Source organism: Eucyclogobius newberryi, unplaced genomic scaffold (genome assembly GCF_026437365.1).
Source record: "Eucyclogobius newberryi isolate DKJ021-1_F unplaced genomic scaffold, fEucNew1.0.hap1 SCAF_4, whole genome shotgun sequence".
Lineage (NCBI taxonomy): Eukaryota > Metazoa > Chordata > Actinopteri > Gobiiformes > Gobiidae > Eucyclogobius > Eucyclogobius newberryi.
Genome location: NW_027316056.1, coordinates 39,601,263 through 39,624,133, shown reverse-complemented (window position 1 = coordinate 39,624,133; position 22,871 = coordinate 39,601,263). Strand labels below are relative to the sequence as shown.

Sequence of the window (22,871 nt, the reverse complement as noted above, 5' to 3'; positions counted from 1 at the left end):
AGTTGTGTTGTTGTTAAAGTCGCGTTGTTGTTAAAGTTGTGTTGTTGTTAAAGTCGCGTTGTTGTTAAAGTCGTGTTGTTGATAAAGTCGTGTTGTTGATAAAGTCGCGTTGATAAAGTCGTGTTGTTGTTAAAGTCGTGTTGTTGTTAAAGTCGTTGTTAAAGTCGTGTTGTTGTTAAAGTCGCGTTGATAAAGTCGTTGTTAAAGTCGTGTTGTTGTTAAAGTCGTGTTGTTGTTAAAGTCGTGTTGTTGATAAAGTCGTTGTTAAAGTCGTGTTGTTGTTAAAGTCGTGTTGTTGATAAAGTCGTGTTGTTGATGAAGTCGTTGTTAAAGTCGTGTTGTTGTTAAAGTCGTGTTGTTGATAAAGTCGCGTTGATAAAGTCGTGTTGTTGTTAAAGTTGTGTTGTTGTTAAAGTCGTGTTGTTGTTAAAGTCGTGTTGTTGATAAAGTCGTTGTTAAAGTCGTGTTGTTGTTAAAGTCGCGTTGATAAAGTCGTGTTGATAAAGTCGTTGTTAAAGTCGTGTTGTTGTTAAAGTCGTGTTGTTGATAAAGTCGTTGTTAAAGTCGTGTTGTTGTTAAAGTCGTGTTGACAAAGTCGTGTTGTTGTTAAAGTCGTGTTGATAAAGTCGTGTTGTTGATAAAGTCGCGTTGATAAAGTCGTGTTGTTGTTAAAGTCGTGTTGATAAAGTCGTGTTGTTGATAAAGTCGTGTTGTTGTTAAAGTCGTGTTGATAAAGTCGTGTTGTTGTTAATGTCGTGTTGATAAAGTCGTGTTGTTGTTAAAGTCGTGTTGTTGATAAAGTCGTTGTTAAAGTCGTGTTGTTGATAAAGTCGCGTTGATAAAGTCGTGTTGTTGTTAATGTCGCGTTGATAAAGTCGTGTTGTTGTTAATGTCGCGTTGATAAAGTCGTGTTGATAAAGTCGTGTTGTTGTTAAAGTCGTGTTGATAAAGTCGCGTTGTTAAAGTCGCGTTGTTGATAAAGTCGTGTTGTTGATAAAGTCGTTGTTAAAGTCGTGTTGTTGATAAAGTCGCGTTGATAAAGTCGTGTTGTTGTTAATGTCGCGTTGATAAAGTCGTGTTGTTGTTAATGTCGCGTTGATAAAGTCGTGTTGATAAAGTCGTGTTGTTGTTAAAGTCGTGTTGATAAAGTCGCGTTGTTAAAGTCGCGTTGTTGTTAATGTCGCGTTGTTGATAAAGTCGTGTTGATAAAGTCGCGTTGTTGTTAAAGTCGTGTTGTTGTTAATGTCGCGTTGTTGTTAAAGTCGTGTTGATAAAGTCGTGTTGATAAAGTCGCGTTGTTAAAGTCGCTTTGTTGATAAAGTCGTGTTGTTGTTAAAGTCGTGTTGATAAAGTCGTGTTGTTGTTAATGTCGCGTTGATAAAGTCGTGTTGATAAAGTCGTGTTGTTGTTAATGTCGTGTTGATAAAGTCGCGTTGTTGATAAAGTCGTGTTGATAAAGTCGTGTTGTTGTTAATGTTGCGTTGATAAAGTCGCGTTGTTGTTAAAGTCGTTGTTAAAGTCGTGTTGTTGATAAAGTCGCGTTGTTGTTAAAGTCGTGTTGATAAAGTTGTGTTGTTGTTAAAGTCGTGTTGATAAAGTCGTGTTGTTGTTAATGTCGCGTTGTTGATAAAGTCGTGTTGTTGTTAAAGTCGTTGTTAAAGTCGTGTTGTTGTTAAAGTCGTGTTGTTAAAGTCGCGTTGTTGATAAAGTCGTGTTTTTGTTAATGTCGCGTTGATAAAGTCGTGTTGTTGATAAAGTCGTGTTTTTGTTAATGTCGCGTTGATAAAGTCGTGTTGTTGATAAAGTCGTGTTGTTGATAAAGTCGTGTTGATAAAGTCGTGTTGTTGTTAAAGTCGTGTTGATAAAGTCGTGTTGTTGTTAATGTCGCGTTGAAAAAGTCGCGTTGTTGATAAAGTCGTGTTGATAAAGTCGTGTTGTTGTTAAAGTCGTGTTGATAAAGTCGTGTTGTTGTTAAAGTCGTGTTGATAAAGTCGCGTTGTTGTTAATGTCGCGTTGATAAAGTCGTGTTGATAAAGTCGTGTTGTTGATAAAGTCGCGTTGTTAAAGTCGCGTTGTTGATAAAGTCGTGTTGTTGATAAAGTCGCGTTGATAAAGTCGTGTTGTTGTTAATGTCGCGTTGATAAAGTCGTGTTGTTGATAAAGTCGCGTTGATAAAGTCGTGTTGTTGATAAAGTCGTGTTGATAAAGTCGTGTTGTTGTTAAAGTCGTGTTGTTGTTAAAGTCGTGTTGATAAAGTCGCGTTGTTAAAGTCGTGTTGTTGATAAAGTCGCGTTGATAAAGTCGTGTTGTTGATAAAGTCGTGTTGATAAAGTCGTGTTGTTGTTAATGTCGCGTTGTTGATAAAGTCGTGTTGATAAAGTCGCGTTGTTGTTAAAGTCGTGTTGTTGTTAATGTCGCGTTGTTGTTAAAGTCGTGTTGATAAAGTCGCGTTGTTAAAGTCGCGTTGTTGATAAAGTCGTGTTGTTGTTAAAGTCGTGTTGATAAAGTCGTGTTGTTGTTAATGTCGCGTTGATAAAGTCGTGTTGATAAAGTCGTGTTTTTGTTAAAGTCGTGTTGATAAAGTCGTGTTGTTGTTAAAGTCGTGTTGTTGTTAAAGTCGTGTTGATAAAGTCGTGTTGTTGTTAAAGTCGTGTTGTTGTTAAAGTCGTGTTGATAAAGTCGTGTTGTTGTTAATGTCGTGTTGATAAAGTCGTGTTGTTGATAAAGTCGCGTTGTTGATAAAGTCGTGTTGATAAAGTCGTGTTGTTGTTAAAGTCGTGTTGATAAAGTCGTGTTGTTGTTAAAGTCGTGTTGATAAAGTCGTGTTGTTGTTAAAGTCGTGTTGATAAAGTCGTGTTGTTGTTAAAGTCGTGTTGATAAAGTCGTGTTGTTGTTAAAGTCGTGTTGATAAAGTCGTGTTGTTGTTAAAGTCGTGTTGTTGTTAAAGTCGTGTTGATAAAGTCGTGTTGTTGTTAAAGTCGTGTTGTTGTTAAAGTCGTGTTGATAAAGTCGTGTTGTTGTTAATGTCGCGTTGATAAAGTCGTGTTGTTGTTAAAGTCGTGTTGTTAAAGTCGTGTTGTTGTTAATGTCGTGTTGATAAAGTCGTGTTGTTGTTAATGTCGCGTTGAAAAAGTCGCGTTGTTGATAAAGTCGTGTTGATAAAGTCGTGTTGTTGTTAAAGTCGTGTTGACAAAGTCGTGTTGTTGTTAAAGTCGTGTTGATAAAGTCGTGTTGTTGTTAAAGTCGTGTTGATAAAGTCGTGTTGTTGTTAAAGTCGTGTTGATAAAGTCGTGTTGTTGTTAAAGTCGTGTTGATAAAGTCGTGTTGTTGTTAAAGTCGTGTTGTTGTTAAAGTCGTGTTGATAAAGTCGTGTTGTTGTTAAAGTCGTGTTGTTGTTAAAGTCGTGTTGATAAAGTCGTGTTGTTGTTAATGTCGCGTTGATAAAGTCGTGTTGTTGTTAAAGTCGTGTTGTTAAAGTCGTGTTGTTGTTAAAGTCGTGTTGATAAAGTCGTGTTGTTGTTAAAGTCGTGTTGTTAAAGTGGTGTTGTTGTTAAAGTCGTGTTGTTAAAGTGGTGTTGTTGTTAAAGTCGTGTTGATAAAGTCGTGTTGTTGTTAAAGTCGTGTTGTTGTTAATGTCGCGTTGATAAAGTCGCGTTGATAAAGTCGCGTTGTTGATAAAGTCGTGTTGTTGATAAAGTCGTGTTGATAAAGTCGTGTTGTTGTTAATGTCGCGTTGATAAAGTTGCGTTGTTAAAGTCGCGTTGTTGATAAAGTCGTGTTGTTTTTAATGTCGCGTTGATAAAGTCGTGTTGTTAAAGTCGCGTTGTTGATAAAGTCGTGTTGTTTTTAATGTCGCGTTGATAAAGTCGTGTTGTTGTTAAAGTCGTTGTTAAAGTCGTTGTTAAAGTCGTTGTTAAAGTCGTTGTTAAAGTCGCGTTGTTGATAAAGTCGCGTTGTTGTTAAAGTCGTTGTTAAAGTCGTTGTTAAAGTCGTTGTTAAAGTCGTTGTTAAAGTCGTGTTGTTGATAAAGTCGTTGTTAAAGTCGTTTAAAGTTTTTTACTAAAGTTCTTGTTTGTCTGGTTTCTATTTTGTTTGATTCTTTTCAGATTCGAGTCGTTGAACAGCTACAGAGACCGTCACAGGTAACAACAACCACCAAAATGTATCAGCAATAAATGTAAAACCATATTTAGTTTAAAATAGCTCACATTGTTCCTCTGTAAAATGTCACGTATTTAAAGTCTCTTCTTCTCGTTCGGGTTCAGACGTCCTGATCAGATCAGCGCCGCTCCACGGTAAGTTCACAATTATTATTTTATGATTTTTTAAACACACATTTAGACCTTTTTTAATTGGTCGACTCATTATTTCATTAAAATCATCATGATAAATGCGACACAACAGTGGAAAGCATTATATGTGATAGTTTTGTTCAATGGTGGAAACAATGACAAAGCACAAAAGTGATAAGTAAAAGTATCTGTACTTTACTTACAGTGGGTATGTTTTACTTGTACTACGCTACATTTGAAAGCAGTTTGTATTTTCTACTGCACTACATTTTTGAACGGGAAAAGTAAAAAGCATTTTTCATGATGACGTTCGGCTTTGAGCAAAGAAAATATATAAAACAAGTAAAAATCACCCGGAAAAGTTAACATCAAGTTGCCTGCATATGATGTCTTACTATATTTGACCAAACCAGACATGTTCATACCCAAAGTGACAAGGCAGATGCAGACGCCTGAGGAGGAAGTGAAGAATCCCTGGGTCAAATCTGTTCTTACAACATGGAAGGAGCTGATCAGAACATACATACTAAACACAGATGTGACAATCTTAAACTGGTAAAACTTTATGACCAAAGGACTAAAGGTAAAAGAGAATCACATGAAAAGCTTTGATATGTTGAAAGAGAAACAGGACTTTTATAGGTTTTTACTCATAAAGACTTTTTAAAAAGTCATGACCTTTATAACCCTCTGACTAAGATGTTTATCAAGGCTTATAAATCAGAACTTTCAAGGGGAATAATATCTAATCTGGACAAATACTCTACTAAATATATTAAAAACAAATGGGAAAGAGAAGGTGATCTCGTTTTGACAGACGAAGAGTGGGAAAATGTATGCGGCAAACCACTCTCACATGTTCTGGGACTGGATAGCATTCCATTAGATTTCAGAATGATGTATTTGGGCCTTAAAACTCCTGCCATGGACACAATCAAAGGTTATATTTGGAGCATATTCTGGTGACAGGAAAAAAGCCGTGACAAAAAAGAACACAAACTGCGGCTAAAGTCCGTAACTGAACGAATGGATCACATTTGGTATGATCTATTTGGAACTGGACGAATTGAAGGGACTCTGGACAGTTTGTCGTGACGTTGTCTCCGTGTGTGTTACTGTCATATTGTTGTTCTGTGTAGCGCTCTCTGGTCGTGTTCTATGTATTGGGTTTACAAATACTAAAACATAAATACACATATATCTTTAGCTTGTGATTGATGACTGTTTGCACTTTTCCTTGTTTGGTCCTGGTTGTTTGGTCCTGATTGTAGTCTTGGTTTGGTCCTGGTCTAGACCTGGATTTAGTCCCAGTTTTGATGTGACATCAAGGTCGTGTGTGTGTTCACTATTTGCTTTTGTAAAAGTGGAGTTTTGAGACCAAGGTCCAGAGATAAAACTGTGACCCAGACTTTCCCTTTTGAAATCCATTATTACTTGTACAATTACTGTTACTACTACTTCTACTTCTACTTCTACTTGTTGCTGCTTCTTCTAATATTTGCGACTGTGTCCTGCTTGGGTGGTGTTTGGAGCTTGTACTGGATGCTTGCCTGCCATAGTTTAGTCCTGTTTTAGTCTTGTATTAGCACTTGTTCAGTTAATCAGACTCATGGGTAAATCTGGAAATAGAAGATAAAATATAGCCGCAAGCGGCAATGATCGGCCCTCGCTACGCCGCCGCCACGCCGCAAGAGGAGGGGGCGCTAACGCGCCCCAATTGTCCTTTTATTACGCCTACTGCTGAATCTGTGACGCTGTCACATCTTCTCCCCTTTGTTTTACCATCAAAAAGCAATTTTATTTTGAATTCTTGGCAAAATGTGCGGCAAAGACACAGACACCGTGACTCTTTGAATAAAAATGTGGATAACTTTTGATGGTCCACCCCTGAAGATGAGTCTCACCAAATTTCAGGTTAATAGGGCTGACGCCCTAAGAGGAGTTTGTGAAAGTCTAAAGTGTAAACATGTTCTGGCGATTTCCCCATTGGAATAACATGGAAGGTTTCGGTCATCGTTACGGCAACGCCATAACAATTATGACATGGGTCTCATTGACTTTTTTGATGGGGATGCTAAAATTGAGTTGTGTGTCAAATTTCATATAATTTCGCAAAACTAAACATTTAACCTCCATATAAAATCTGTAGGGGGCGCTGTGGCGCCAAATTAATTTATTTCACTTCAAGTAGGTTTAGGGCAAAGAGTTTAACAACTGATTCTAATTTGACGCAATTCAGACTTTATCTGCGCAAACGGCAGAAATGTAAAATTTGGGAGATTTCTGAAATTCTTGCTACAGTTTGCGGCTTCGCCGCACAGAGACCGTGACAGGTATCAATGTAATTTGGATAACTTTTGATGTCCCACTCCTCAGTAGCATTTTCACCAAATTTCAGCTTTTTAGGGCCAACGCCCTGGGAGGAGTTCGTAAAAGTACGACGTTTGGAAAAACTCCGAAGTCATGTTTAGCCATTTTTGAAGCAATATGGCCAACTTTTGGTTGGGCGGACGGCGTTGCCGTAATAATATTTTTTACTTCTCTTGTCACCATCTACCTCTGCGCCAAATTTCATGATTCTACGATCAGATTTTTTTTGGGTCATTTCCCATCTCTCAATGCATTTTTGGTACATTTGGGGGCGCTGACGCGCCAATTTTTTATTTTAGAAAAGGGAAATAGCCATAATGTAGAGAGGCACGATTTTTAGAGGTGTGCAAATTTTTGTGACTTTTCGTCAATGTTCACTGGGTGAAAAATAGGGGGGTTGGTCCCGAGAATAATAATAATAAGAAGAAGAATATTCCGATGCGAAAACAATGTTTCCCATTTTTCAAATATCATAAACTATACATTTTCGGAAAGCGCTCGCGCTTTCCTACCTCATGGTGTGGGTCCCTGGTCACTGATGGGTACTTTCGATAATTTTGAGTGGGCTCCGCCCACTTTGTGTTTTTGGCCCTCTATACAGTAATAATGTTCAATTTTTGCATTACATGCTTATATGCACGGAACATGCAAGAGATGGAGCGTATTCGTGAGCTACTTAGCGAAGCGGTCGTCATCCCAATGTAAAGTACTCGTTTAGTGCGAACTTTTGTACGGGCTTCGCCCGTTTACAACGGTAATGTTCCATTTTCCTACTACTAATTAGTATGCACGGGGCGTGCGTGAGTGGAGGAGTGCGTTAGTGAGTGTTTGGAAGTGGGCGAGCGCTTCGCGCTCGATTTCGTGCGCACTATGTGCGCACTTTCGCAGCCGTGCTTCGCACGGCCTTACGAGACTAATAGGCCTCTCGCCAGCTTGTGGCGTTCGGGCCTAATTAAGCTACAAATATGTCTGTATGTTTTACACAAAATGCAACCAATTATTTGATATTCCAGACAAGGTAGAAAAGGAGGCAGCGTGCAGGGCCGGTGACAGAGAAAGGTGCAAAGGTGCAAAGTATTGATTCAGCAGGGATGTGCAGAGGCGTGGACTGTTTACGACATCCATCCCCCGAAAAACATCCGGACCAGACGGTGTCACCCCAGCCACCTTAAGACACTGCGCAGGCGAGCTTGCCCCTGTCTTCACTGGCATTTTTAACACCTCCTGGAGTCATGCCATGTCCCAGCTTCAAGTCGTCCATCATTGTCCCTGTCCCCAAGAAGCCCCGGATCACTGGACTTCATGACCAAAGACCTGTGGTGCTGACGTCTGGAGTCATGAAGTCATTTGAGCGCCTGGTCTTCCCCCACCTCAAGTCCCACACCTCCTCCCTGCTGGTCCCCCTGCTGGACCTCCTGCTGGACCCCCTGCTGGACCCCCTTCTGGACCCCCTACAGTTCGCCTACAGAGCCAACAGGTCTGTGGATGACGCCATCAACCTGGCTCTCCACTTCACCCTGCAGCATCTGGACTCCCCGGGAACCTACGCCAGGATCCTGTTTGTGGACTTCAGCTCTGCATTCAACAACTGGGAGCCCACCATCACCCAGGACCTCAACTGGGAGCCCACCATCACCCAGGACCTCAAGTGGGGGCCCACTATCAGCTCCCTCATCAAGAAGGCCCAGCAGAGGATGTACTTCCTGCTGCAGCTGAGGAAAGTGAAGCTGACAGCGGAGATGATGCAGTTCTACACAGCCATCACCTCCTCCATCACCTCCTCCATCACCTCCTCCATCACCTCTTCCATCACCTCTTCCATCACCTCCTCCATCACCTCCTCCATCACCTCTTCCATCACCTCTTCCATCACCTCCTCCATCACCTCCTCCATCACCTCTTCCATCACCTCCTCCATCACCTCCTCCATCACCTCTTCCATCACCTCCTCCATCACCTCTTCCATCACCTCCTCCATCACCTCCTCCATCACCTCTTCCATCACCTCCTCCATCACCTCCTCCATCACCTCCTCCATCACCTCCTCCATCACCTCTTCCATCACCTCCTCCATCACCTCCTCCATCACCTCTTCCATCACCTCCTCCATCACCTCCTCCATCACCTCCTCCATCACCTCCTCCATCACCTCTTCCATCACCTCCTCCATCACCTCCTCCATCACCTCCTCCATCACCTCCTCCATCACCGTGTGGTACGCTGGAGGGACAAACAGAGACTACAGCGCCCTCTGCTGAGAAGGTGATCGGCTGCAGACTTCATCTCTGCAGGACCTGTACGTCTCCAGGACTCTGGGACGAGCAGGTCGGATCACAGTTGACCATTCTCACCCTGGACACGGACTATTTGATTTAGGTTTGGTTCAGTCCTGATTTAGTCTTGGTTTAGACCTGGTTCAGAATTTCAGTCCCTGGCCGGGATTAGTCCTTTAGTCCCGGGTCAGTCTTGGTTCAGTTCTCTTTTTGCTGCAGGTTTACAGTTGTCGCCCCGGACGTGCTCAGAGCCGACTCTGAGGAAAACATTGTTCTTCAAGCCGATGGAGTCTCAGGTCCAGTCTCAGTCAAAATCGAGATCTGGGACTTCAGCCGGAGCAGCATCCTCACGCAAAGCTCCACCACACTGAGCCCAGACACCAAATACCACAAACTACACAGCATACAGGTGAGACCTGCTTTAGTCCTGCTTTAGTCCTGTTTTAGTCCTGCTTTAGACCTGCTTTAGAGCTGCTTTAGTCCTGCTTTAGACCTGCTTTAGTCCTGGTTTGGACCTGTTTTAGTCCTGGTTTAGACCTGCTTTAGTCCGGCTTTAGACCTGGTTTGGACCTGCTTTAGTCCTGCTTTAGACCTGCTTTAGATCTGCTTTGTTTAGACCTGGTTTAGTCCTGGTTTAGACCTGGTTTAGACCTGCTTTAGACCTGCTTTAGTCATGGTTTGGACCTGGTTTAGACCTGGTTTAGTCCTGGTTTAGACCTGCTTTAGACCTGCTTTAGACCTGGTTTAGACCTGCTTTAGACCCACTTTAGTCCTGCTTTAGTCCTGGTTTGGACCTGGTTTAGTCCTGGTTTAGACCTGGTTTAGACCTGCTTTAGACCTGCTTTAGTCATGGTTTAGACCTGGTTTAGTCCTGGTTTAGACCTGCTTTAGACCTGCTTTAGACCTAGTTTAGACCTGGTTTAGTCCTGCTTTAGTCCTAGTTTAGACCTGCTTTAGACCTGGTTTAGTCCTGGTTTAGACCTGCTTTAGACCTGGTTTAGACCTGGTTTAGACCTGGTTTAGTCCTGCTTTAGACCTGCTTTAGACCTAGTTTAGACCTGGTTTAGTCCTGCTTTAGTCCTAGTTTAGACCTGCTTTAGACCTGGTTTAGTCCTGGTTTAGACCTGCTTTAGACCTGGTTTAGACCTGCTTTAGTCCTGGTTTGGAAACCGGTCACTTTGAGCACTTTGTTTCTCAGTTTGTTTTATGTTGTTGATCATCTGCTTTTCTCTTGTTTCCAGCTTCCGTCTGAAAACCTGAAGCCCGAGGAAAAGAAGGAGAAGTTTGTTTATCTCGTTGTGACGTTTCAGGGGTTTGAGCCCAAAGAAAAACTGCTCCTGGTGTCGTTTCACCGCGGATTCATCTTCATCCAAACGGACAAACCCATCTACACCCCCGGAGACACAGGTCCTACTCACAAACACACCAGAGACACAGGTCCTACTCACAAACACACCAGAGACACAGGTCCTACTCACAAACACACCAGAGACACAGGTCCTACTCACAAACACACCAGAGACACAGGTCCTACTCAAAAACACACCAGAGACACAGGTCCTACTCACAAACACACCAGAGACACAAGTCCTACTCACAAATACCCACGGAGACACAGGTCGTACTCACAAACACGCCAGAGACACAGGTCCTACTCACAAACACACCAGAGACACAGGTACTACTCACAAATACCCCCGGAGACACAGGTCCTACTCACAAACATACCAGAGACACAGGTCCTACTCACAAACACACCAGAGACACAGGTCCTACTCACAAATACCCACGGAGACACAGGTTGTACTCACAAACACGCCAGAGACACAGGTCCTACTCACAAACACACCAGAGACACAGGTCCTACTCACAAATACCCCCGGAGACACGGGTCCTACTCACAAACATGCCAGAGACACAGGTCCTGCTCACAAACACCCCCGGAGACACAGGTCCTACTCACAAACACGCCAGAGACACAGGTCCTACTCACAAATACCCACGGAGACACAGGTCCTACTCACAAACACCCCCGGAGACACAGGTCCTACTCACAAACACGCCAGAGACACAGGTCATACTCACAACCAAACCGGAGACACAAGTCCTACTCACAAACATGCCAGAGACACAGGTCCTACTCACAAACACCCCCGGAGACACAGGTCCTACTCACAAACACGCCAGAGACACAGGTTCTACTCACAAACACGCCAGAGACACAGGTCGTACTCACAAACACACCGGAGACACAAGTCCTACTCACAAACACCCCCGGAGACACAGGTCCTACTCACAAACACGCCAGAGACACAGGTCGTACTCACAAACACGCCAGAGACACAGTTCCTACTCACAAACATGCCAGAGACACAGGTTCTACTCACAAACACCCCGGAGACACAGGTCCTACTCACAAATACCCCCGGAGACACAGGTCCTACTCACAAACATGCCAGAGACACAGATCCTACTCACAAACACCCCCGGAGACACAGGTCCTACTCACAAACATGCCAGAGACACAGGTCCTACTCACAAACACCCCCGGAGACACAGGTCCTACTCACAAACACGCCAGAGACACAGGTCCTACTCACAAACATGCCAGAGACACAGGTCCTACTCACAAACACGCCAGAGACACAGGTCGTACTCACAAACACGCCAGAGACACAGGTCCTACTCACAAACACACCAGAAACACAGGTCCTACTCACAAACACGCCAGAGACACAGGTCCTACTCACAAACATGCCAGAGACACAGGTCCTACTCACAAATACCCCCGGAGACACAGGTCCTACTCACAAACACGCCAGAGACACAGGTCGTACTCACAAACACGCCAGAGACACAGGTCCTACTCACAAATACCCCCGGAGACACAGGTCCTACTCACAAACACGCCAGAGACACAGGTCGTACTCACAAACACGCCAGAGACACAGGTCCTACTCCTAAACACACCGGAGACACAAGTCCTACTCACAAACACGCCAGAGACACAGGTCCTACTCACAAACACACCAGAGACACTAGTCGTACTCACAAACACACCAGAGACACAGGTCCTACTCACAAACACGCCAGAGACACAGGTCCTACTCCTAAACACACCGGAGACACAAGTCCTACTCACAAACACGCCAGAGACACAGGTCCTACTCACAAACACACCAGAGACACTAGTCGTACTCACAAACACACCAGAGACACAGGTCCTACTCACAAACACACCAGAGACACAGGTCCTACTCACAAACACACCAAAGACACAGGTCCTACTCACAAACACGCCAGAGACACAGGTCGTACTCACAAACACGCCAGAGACACAGGTCCTACTCCTAAACACGCCAGAGACACAGGTCATACTCACAAACACACCGGAGACACAAGTCCTACTCACAAACACGCCAGAGACACAGGTCCTACTCACAAACATGCTAGAGACACAGGTCCTACTCACAAACACCCCCGGAGACACAGGTCCTACTCACAAACACGCCAGAGACACAGGTCCTACTCACAAACACGCCAGAGACACAGGTCATACTCACAAACACACCAGAGACACAAGTCCTACTCACAAACACGCCAGAGACACAGGTCCTACTCACAAACATGCCAGAGACACAGGTCCTACTCACAAATACCCCCGGAGACACAGGTCCTACTCACAAACACACCGGAGACACAAGTCTTACTCACAAACACGCCAGAGACACAGGTCCTACTCACAAACACGCCAGAGACACAGGTCCTACTCACAAACACGCCAGAGACACAGGTCGTACTCACAAACACGCCAGAGACACATGTCCTACTCACAAACACGCCAGAGACACAGGTCCTACTCACAAACATGCCAGAGACACAGGTCCTACTCACAAACACACCAGAGACACAAGTCCTACTCACAAACACGCCAGAGACACAGGTCCTACTCACAAACATGCCAGAGACACAGGTCCTACTCACAAACACCCCCGGAGACACAGGTCCTACTCACAAACACCCCCGGAGACACAGGTCGTACTCACAAACACGCCAGAGACACAGGTCCTACTCCTAAACACGCCAGAGACACAGGTCCTACTCACAAACACCCCCGGAGACACAGGTCCTACTCACAAACATGCCAGAGACACAGGTCCTACTCACAAACACCCCCGGAGACACAGGTCCTACTCACAAAAACGCCAGAGACACAGGTCCTACTCACAAACACGCCAGAGACGCAGGTCCTACTCACAAACACGCCAGAGACGCAGGTCCTACTCAGAAACACGCCAGAGACACAGGTCCTACTCACAAACCCGCCAGAGACACAGGTCCTACTCCTAAACAGGCCAGAGACACAGGTCATACTCAAACACACCGGAGACACAAGTCTTACTCACAAACACGCCAGAGACACAGGTCCTACTCACAAACACGCCAGAGACACAGGTCCTACTCACAAACACGCCAGAGACACAGGTCCTACTCACAAACACGCCAGAGACACAGGTCCCACTCACAAACACACCAGAGACACAGGTCCTACTCACAAACACGCCAGAGACACAGGTCGTACTTACAAACACGCCAGAGACACAGGTCCTACTCACAAACACACCAGAGACACAGGTCCTACTCACAAACACCCCCGGAGACACAGGTCCTACTCACAAACACGCCAGAGACACAGGTCCTACTCACAAATACCCCCGGAGACACAGGTCCTACTCACAAACACGCCAGAGACACAGGTCGTACTCACAAACACGCCAGAGACACAGGTCCTACTCCTAAACACACCGGAGACACAAGTCCTACTCACAAACACACCGGAGACACAAGTCCTACTCACAAACACGCCAGAGACACAGGTCGTACTCACAAACATGCCAGAGACACAGGTCCTACTCCTAAACACACCGGAGACACAAGTCCTACTCACAAACACACCGGAGACACAAGTCCTACTCACAAACACGCCAGAGACACAGGTCGTACTCACAAACACGCCAGAGACACAGGTCCTACTCCTAAACACGCCAGAGACACAGGTCATACTCACAAACACACCGGAGACACAAGTCCTACTCACAAACACGCCAGAGACACAGGTCCTACTCACAAACATGCCAGAGACACAGGTCCTACTCACAAACACCCCCGGAGACACAGGTCCTACTCACAAACACGCCAGAGACACAGGTCCTACTCACAAATACCCACGGAGAAACAGGTCCTACTCACAAACATGCCAGAGACACAGGTCCTACTCACAAACATGCCAGAGACACAGGTCCTACTCACAAACACGCCAGAGACACAGGTCGTACTCACAAATACGCCAGAGACACAGGTCCTACTCCTAAACACGCCAGAGACACAGGTCCTACTCACAAACACGCCAGAGACACAGGTCCTACTCACAAACATGCCAGAGACACAGGTCCTACTCACAAATACCCCCGGAGACACAGGTCCTACTCACAAACATGCCAGAGACACAGGTCCTACTCACAAACACCCCCGGAGACACAGGTCCTACTCCTAAACACGCCAGAGACACAGGTCCTACTCACAAACACACCAGAGACACAAGTCCTACTCACAAACACGCCAGAGACACAGGTCCTACTCACAAACATGCCAGAGACACAGGTCCTACTCACAAATACCCCCGGAGACACAGGTCCTACTCACAAACATGCCAGAGACACAGGTCCTACTCACAAACACCCCCGGAGACACAGGTCCTACTCCTAAACACGCCAGAGACACAGGTCCTACTCACAAACAAACCGGTGACACAGGTCCTACTCACAAACATGCCAGAGACACAGGCCCTACTCACAAACACCCCCGGAGACACAGGTCCTACTCACAAACATGCCAGAGACACAGGTCCTACTCACAAACACCCCCGGAGACACAGGTCCTACTCACAAACACGCCAGAGACACAGGTCCTACTCACAAACATGCCAGAGACACAGGTCCTACTCACAAACACCCCCGGAGACACAGGTCCTACTCACAAACACGCCAGAGACACAGGTTCTACTCACAAACACGCCAGAGACACAGGTCGTACTCACAAACACACCGGAGACACAAGTCCTACTCACAAACACGCCAGAGACACAGTTCCTACTCACAAACATGCCAGAGACACAGGTTCTACTCACAAACACCCCCGGAGACACAGGTCCTACTCACAAACACCCCCGGAGACACAGGTCCTACTCACAAACACGCCAGAGACACAGTTCCTACTCACAAACATGCCAGAGACACAGGTCCTACTCACAAATACCCCCGGAGACACAGGTCCTACTCACAAACATGCCAGAGACACAGATCCTACTCACAAACACCCCCGGAGACACAGGTCCTACTCACAAACACCCCCGGAGACACAGGTCCTACTCACAAACATGCCAGAGACACAGGTCCTACTCACAAACACACAGGTGACACATTTCCTACTCACAAACATGCCAGAGACACAGGTCCTGCTCACAAACACCCCCGGAGACACAGGTCGTACTCACAAACATGCCAGAGACACAGGTCCTACTCACAAACACCCCCGGAGACACAGGTCGTACTCACAAACACGCCAGAGACACAGGTCCTACTCACAAACACACCAGAGATACAGGTCCTACTCACAAACACGCCAGAGACACAGGTCGTACTCACAAACGCGCCAGAGACACAGGTCGTACTCACAAACACGCCAGAGACACAGGTCCTACTCACAAACACGCCAGAGACACAGGTCCTACTCACAAACACACCAGAAACACAGGTCCTACTCACAAACACACCAGAGACACAGGTCCTACTCACAAACACGCCAGAGACACAGGTCATACTCACAAACACGTCAGAGACACAGGTCCTACTCACAAACACACCGGAGACACAAGTCCTACTCACAAACACGCCAGAGACACAGGTCCTACTCACAAACATGCCAGAGACACAGGTCCTACTCACAAACACCCCCAGAGACACAGGTCCTACTCACAAACACGCCAGAGACACAGGTCCTACTCACAAACACGCCAGAGACGCAGGTCCTACTCACAAACACGCCAGAGACGCAGGTCCTACTCACAAACACGCCAGAGACACAGGTCCTACTCACAAACACGCCAGAGACACAGGTCCTACTCCTAAACACACCAGAGACACAGGTCCTACTCACAAACACACCAGAGACACAGGTCGTACTCACAAACACGCCAGAGACACAGGTCCTACTCACAAACACGCCCGCCAGAGACACAGGTCCTACTCACAAACACACCAGAGACACAGGTCCTACTCACAAACACGCCAGAGACACAGGTCGTACTCACAAACACGCCAGAGACACAGGTCCTACTCACAAACACGCCAGAGACACAGGTCCTACTCACAAACACTCCAGAGACACAGGTCCTACTCACAAACACGCTAGAGACACAGGTCCTACTCACAAACACACCAGAGACACAGGTCCTACTCACAAACACGCCAGAGACACAGGTCCTACTCCTAAACAGGCCAGAGACACAGGTCATACTCACAAACACACCGGAGACACAAGTCCTACTCACAAACACGCCAGAGACACAGGTCCTACTCACAAACACGCCAGAGACACAGGTCCTACTCACAAACACACCAGAGACACAGGTCCTACTCACAAACACGCCAGAGACACAGGTCCTACTCACAAACACGCCAGAGACACAGGTCCTACTCACAAACACTCCAGAGACACAGGTCCTACTCACAAACACGCTAGAGACACAGGTCCTACTCACAAACACACCGGAGACACAGGTCCTACTCCTAAACAGGCCAGAGACACAGGTCATACTCACAAACACACCGGAGACACAAGTCCTACTCACAAACACGCCAGAGACACAGGTCCTACTCACAAACACGCCAGAGACACAGGTCCTACTCACAAACACAACAGAGACACAGGTCCTACTCACAAACACGCCAGAGACACAGGTCCTACTCACAAACACTCCAGAGACACAGGTCCTACTCACAAACACGCCAGAGACACAGGTCCTACTCACAAACACGCCAGAGACACAGGTCCTACTCACAAACACTCCAGAGACACAGGTCCTACTCACAAACACGCCAGAGACACAGGTCCTACTCACAAACACACCGGAGACACAGGTCCTACTCACAAACACGCCAGAGACACAGGTCCTACTCACAAACATGCCAGAGACACAGGTCCTACTCACAAATACCCCCGGAGACACAGGTCCTACTCACAAACATGCCAGAGACACAGGTCCTACTCACAAACACCCCCGGAGACACAGGTCCTACTCCTAAACACGCCAGAGACACAGGTCCTACTCACAAACACACCAGAGACACAAGTCCTACTCACAAACACGCCAGAGACACAGGTCCTACTCACAAACATGCCAGAGACACAGGTCCTACTCACAAATACCCCCGGAGACACAGGTCCTACTCACAAACATGCCAGAGACACAGGTCCTACTCACAAACACCCCCGGAGACACAGGTCCTACTCCTATACACGCCAGAGACACAGGTCCTACTCACAAACAAACCGGTGACACAGGTCCTACTCACAAACATGCCAGAGACACAGGCCCTACTCACAAACACCCCCGGAGACACAGGTCCTACTCACAAACATGCCAGAGACACAGGTCCTTCTCACAAACACCCCCGGAGACACAGGTCCTACTCACAAACACGCCAGAGACACAGGTCCTACTCACAAACATGCCAGAGACACAGGTCCTACTCACAAACACCCCCGGAGACACAGGTCCTACTCACAAACACGCCAGAGACACAGGTTCTACTCACAAACACGCCAGAGACACAGGTCGTACTCACAAACACACCGGAGACACAAGTCCTACTCACAAACACGCCAGAGACACAGGTCCTACTCACAAACACGCCAGAGACACAGGTCCTACTCACAAACACGCCAGAGACACAGGTCCTACTCACAAACACTCCAGAGACACAGGTCCTACTCACAAACACGCCAGAGACACAGGTCCTACTCACAAACACACCGGAGACACAGGTCCTACTCACAAACACGCCAGAGACACAGGTCCTACTCACAAACATGCCAGAGACACAGGTCCTACTCACAAATACCCCCGGAGACACAGGTCCTACTCACAAACATGCCAGAGACACAGGTCCTACTCACAAACACCCCCGGAGACACAGGTCCTACTCCTAAACACGCCAGAGACACAGGTCCTACTCACAAACACACCAGAGACACAAGTCCTACTCACAAACACGCCAGAGACACAGGTCCTACTCACAAACATGCCAGAGACACAGGTCCTACTCACAAATACCCCCGGAGACACAGGTCCTACTCACAAACATGCCAGAGACACAGGTCCTACTCACAAACACCCCCGGAGACACAGGTCCTACTCCTAAACACGCCAGAGACACAGGTCCTACTCACAAACAAACCGGTGACACAGGTCCTACTCACAAACATGCCAGAGACACAGGCCCTACTCACAAACACCCCCGGAGACACAGGTCCTACTCACAAACATGCCAGAGACACAGGTCCTACTCACAAACACCCCCGGAGACACAGGTCCTACTCACAAACACGCCAGAGACACAGGTCCTACTCACAAACATGCCAGAGACACAGGTCCTACTCACAAACACCCCCGGAGACACAGGTCCTACTCACAAACACGCCAGAGACACAGGTTCTACTCACAAACACGCCAGAGACACAGGTCGTACTCACAAACACACCGGAGACACAAGTCCTACTCACAAACACGCCAGAGACACAGTTCCTACTCACAAACATGCCAGAGACACAGGTTCTACTCACAAACACCCCGGAGACACAGGTCCTACTCACAAATACCCCCGGAGACACAGGTCCTACTCACAAACATGCCAGAGACACAGATCCTACTCACAAACACCCCCGGAGACACAGGTCCTACTCACAAACACCCCCGGAGACACAGGTCCTACTCACAAACATGCCAGAGACACAGGTCCTACTCACAAACACACAGGTGACACATTTCCTACTCACAAACATGCCAGAGACACAGGTCCTGCTCACAAACACCCCCGGAGACACAGGTCGTACTCACAAACATGCCAGAGACACAGGTCCTACTCACAAACACCCCCGGAGACACAGGTCGTACTCACAAACACGCCAGAGACACAGGTCCTACTCACAAACACACCAGAGATACAGGTCCTACTCACAAACACGCCAGAGACACAGGTCGTACTCACAAACGCGCCAGAGACACAGGTCGTACTCACAAACACGCCAGAGACACAGGTCCTACTCACAAACACACCAGAAACACAGGTCCTACTCACAAACACACCAGAGACACAGGTCCTACTCACAAACACGCCAGAGACACAGGTCATACTCACAAACACGTCAGAGACACAGGTCCTACTCACAAACACACCGGAGACACAAGTCCTACTCACAAACACGCCAGAGACACAGGTCCTACTCACAAACATGCCAGAGACACAGGTCCTACTCACAAACACCCCCAGAGACACAGGTCCTACTCACAAACACGCCAGAGACACAGGTCCTACTCACAAACACGCCAGAGACACAGGTCCTACTCACAAACACGCCAGAGACGCAGGTCCTACTCACAAACACGCCAGAGACGCAGGTCCTACTCACAAACACCCCCGGACACAGGTCCTACTCACAAACACGCCAGAGACACAGGTCCTACTCCTAAACACACCAGAGACACAGGTCCTACTCACAAACACACCAGAGACACAGGTCGTACTCACAAACACGCCAGAGACACAGGTCCTACTCACAAACACGCCCGCCAGAGACACAGGTCCTACTCACAAACACACCAGAGACACAGGTCCTACTCACAAACACGCCAGAGACACAGGTCGTACTCACAAACACGCCAGAGACACAGGTCCTACTCACAAACACGCCAGAGACACAGGTCCTACTCACAAACACTCCAGAGACACAGGTCCTACTCACAAACACGCCCGCCAGAGACACAGGTCCTACTCACAAACACGCTAGAGACACAGGTCCTACTCCTAAACAGGCCAGAGACACAGGTCATACTCACAAACACACCGGAGACACAAGTCCTACTCACAAACACGCCAGAGACACAGGTCCTACTCACAAAAACGCCAGAAACACAGGTCCTACTCACAAACACACCAGAGACACAGGTCCTACTCACAAACACGCCAGAGACACAGGTCCTACTCACAAACACGCCAGAGACACAGGTCCTACTCACAAACACTCCAGAGACACAGGTCCTACTCACAAACACGCTAGAGACACAGGTCCTACTCACAAACACACCGGAGACACAGGTCCTACTCCTAAACAGGCCAGAGACACAGGTCATACTCACAAACACACCGGAGACACAAGTCCTACTCACAAACACGCCAGAGACACAGGTCCTACTCACAAACACGCCAGAGACACAGGTCCTACTCACAAACACAACAGAGACACAGGTCCTACTCACAAACACGCCAGAGACACAGGTCCTACTCACAAACACGCCAGAGACACAGGTCCTACTCACAAACACGCCAGAGACACAGGTCCTACTCACAAACACTCCAGAGACACAGGTCCTACTCACAAACACGCCAGAGACACAGGTCCTACTCACAAACACACCGGAGACACAGGTCCTACTCCTAAACAGGCCAGAAACACAGGTCATACTCACAAACACACCAGAGACACAGGTCGTACTCACAAACACGCCAGAGACACAGGTCCTACTCACAAACACGCCAGAGACACAGGTCCTACTCACAAACACACCAGAGACACAGGTCCTACTCACAAACACGCCAGAGACACAGGTCGTACTCACAAACACACCAGAAACACAGGTCCTACTCACAAACACGCCAGAGACACAGGTCCTACTCACAAACACACTGGAGACACAGGTCCTACTCACAAACACCCCCGGAGACACAGGTCCTACTCACAAATACCCCCGGAGACACAGGTCCTACTCACAAACATGCCAGAGACACAGGTCCTACTCACAAACACCCCCGGAGACACAGGTCCTACTCACAAACACCCCCGGAGACACAGGTCCTACTCACAAACACGCCAGAGACACAGGTCCTGCTAACAAACACGCCAGAGACACAGGTCCTACTCACAAACACGCCAGAGACACAGGTCCTACTCCTAAACAGGCCAGAGACACAGGTCATACTCACAAACACACCGGAGACACAAGTCCTACTCACAAACACGCCAGAGACACAGGTCCTACTCACAAACACGCCAGAGACACAGGTCGTACTCACAAACACGCCAGAGACACGGGTCCTACTCACAAACACGCCCGCCAGAGACAGACGTCGTACTCACAAACACGCCAGAGACACAGGTCCTACTCACAAACACGCCAGAGACACAGGTTCTACTCACAAACACGCCAGAGACACAGGCCCTACTCACAAACACGCCAGAGACACAGGTCCTACTCACAAACACGCCAGAGACACAGGTCGTACTCACAAACACACCAGAGACACAGGTCCTACTCACAAACACGCCAGAGACACAGGTCCTACTCACAAACACACCAGAGACACAGGTCCTACTCACAAACATGCCAGAGACACAGGTCCTGCTAACAAACACGCCAGAGACACAGGTCCTACTCACAAACACGCCAGAGACACAGGTCCTACTCCTAAACAGGCCAGAGACACAGGTCATACTCACAAACACACCGGAGACACAAGTCCTACTCACAAACACGCCAGAGACACAGGTCCTACTCACAAACACGCCAGAGACACAGGTCGTACTCACAAACACGCCAGAGACACGGGTCCTACTCACAAACACGCCCGCCAGAGACACACGTCGTACTCACAAACACGCCAGAGACACAGGTCCTACTCACAAACACGCCAGAGACACAGGTTCTACTCACAAACACGCCAGAGACACAGGCCCTACTCACAAACACGCCAGAGACACAGGTCCTACTCACAAACACGCCAGAGACACAGGTCGTACTCACAAACACACCAGAGACACAGGTCCTACTCACAAACACGCCAGAGACACAGGTCCTACTCACAAACACACCAGAGACACAGGTCCTACTCACAAACACGCCAGAGACACAGGTCCTACTCACAAACGCGCCAGAGACACAGGTCGTACTCGCAAACACGCCAGAGACACAGGTCCTACTCACAAACACGCCAGAGACACGGGTCCTACTCACAAACACACCAGAGACACAGGTCCTACTCACAAACACGCCAGAGACACAGGTCCTACTCACAAACACGCCAGAGACACAGGTCCAACTCACAAACACACCAGAGACACAGGTCATACTCACAAACACGCCAGTGACACAGGTCCTATTCACAAACACACCAGAGACACAGGTCCTACTCACAAACACACCAGAGACACAGGTCCTACTCACAAAAATGCCAGAGACACAGGTCGTACTCACAAACACGCCAGAGACACAGGTCCTACTCATAAACACGCCAGAGACACAGGTCGTACTCACAAACACGCCAGAGACACAGGTCCTACTCACAAACACACCAGAAACACAGGTCCTACTCACAAACACACCAGAGACACAGGTACTACTCACAAACACTCCAGAGACACAGGTCGTACTCACAAACACGCCAGAGACACAGGTCCTACTCACAAACACCCCCGGAGACACAGGTCCTACCCCCAAACACGCCAGAGACACAGGTCCTACTCACAAATACCCACGGAGACACAGGTCCTACCCACAAACATGCCAGAGACACAGGTCCTACTCACAAACACCCCCGGAGAC

The 22,871-nt window shown here is 47.6% G+C and overlaps 1 protein-coding gene across 1 annotated transcript in view; it reads left to right on the top strand.

Moving 5' to 3' along the window:
• The window catches only part of LOC140378045 (complement C3-like), a 165,377-nt gene that overhangs the window by 6,139 nt on the left and 136,367 nt on the right, over positions 1-22,871 (top strand). Inside the window, exons 2-5 of the mRNA XM_072463676.1 lie at positions 4,107-4,142; positions 4,266-4,295; positions 9,155-9,344; positions 10,177-10,342. Coding sequence (XP_072319777.1) covers positions 4,107-4,142; positions 4,266-4,295; positions 9,155-9,344; positions 10,177-10,342 — 422 coding nt within the window. The remainder of the gene's footprint in view (positions 1-4,106; positions 4,143-4,265; positions 4,296-9,154; positions 9,345-10,176; positions 10,343-22,871) is intronic.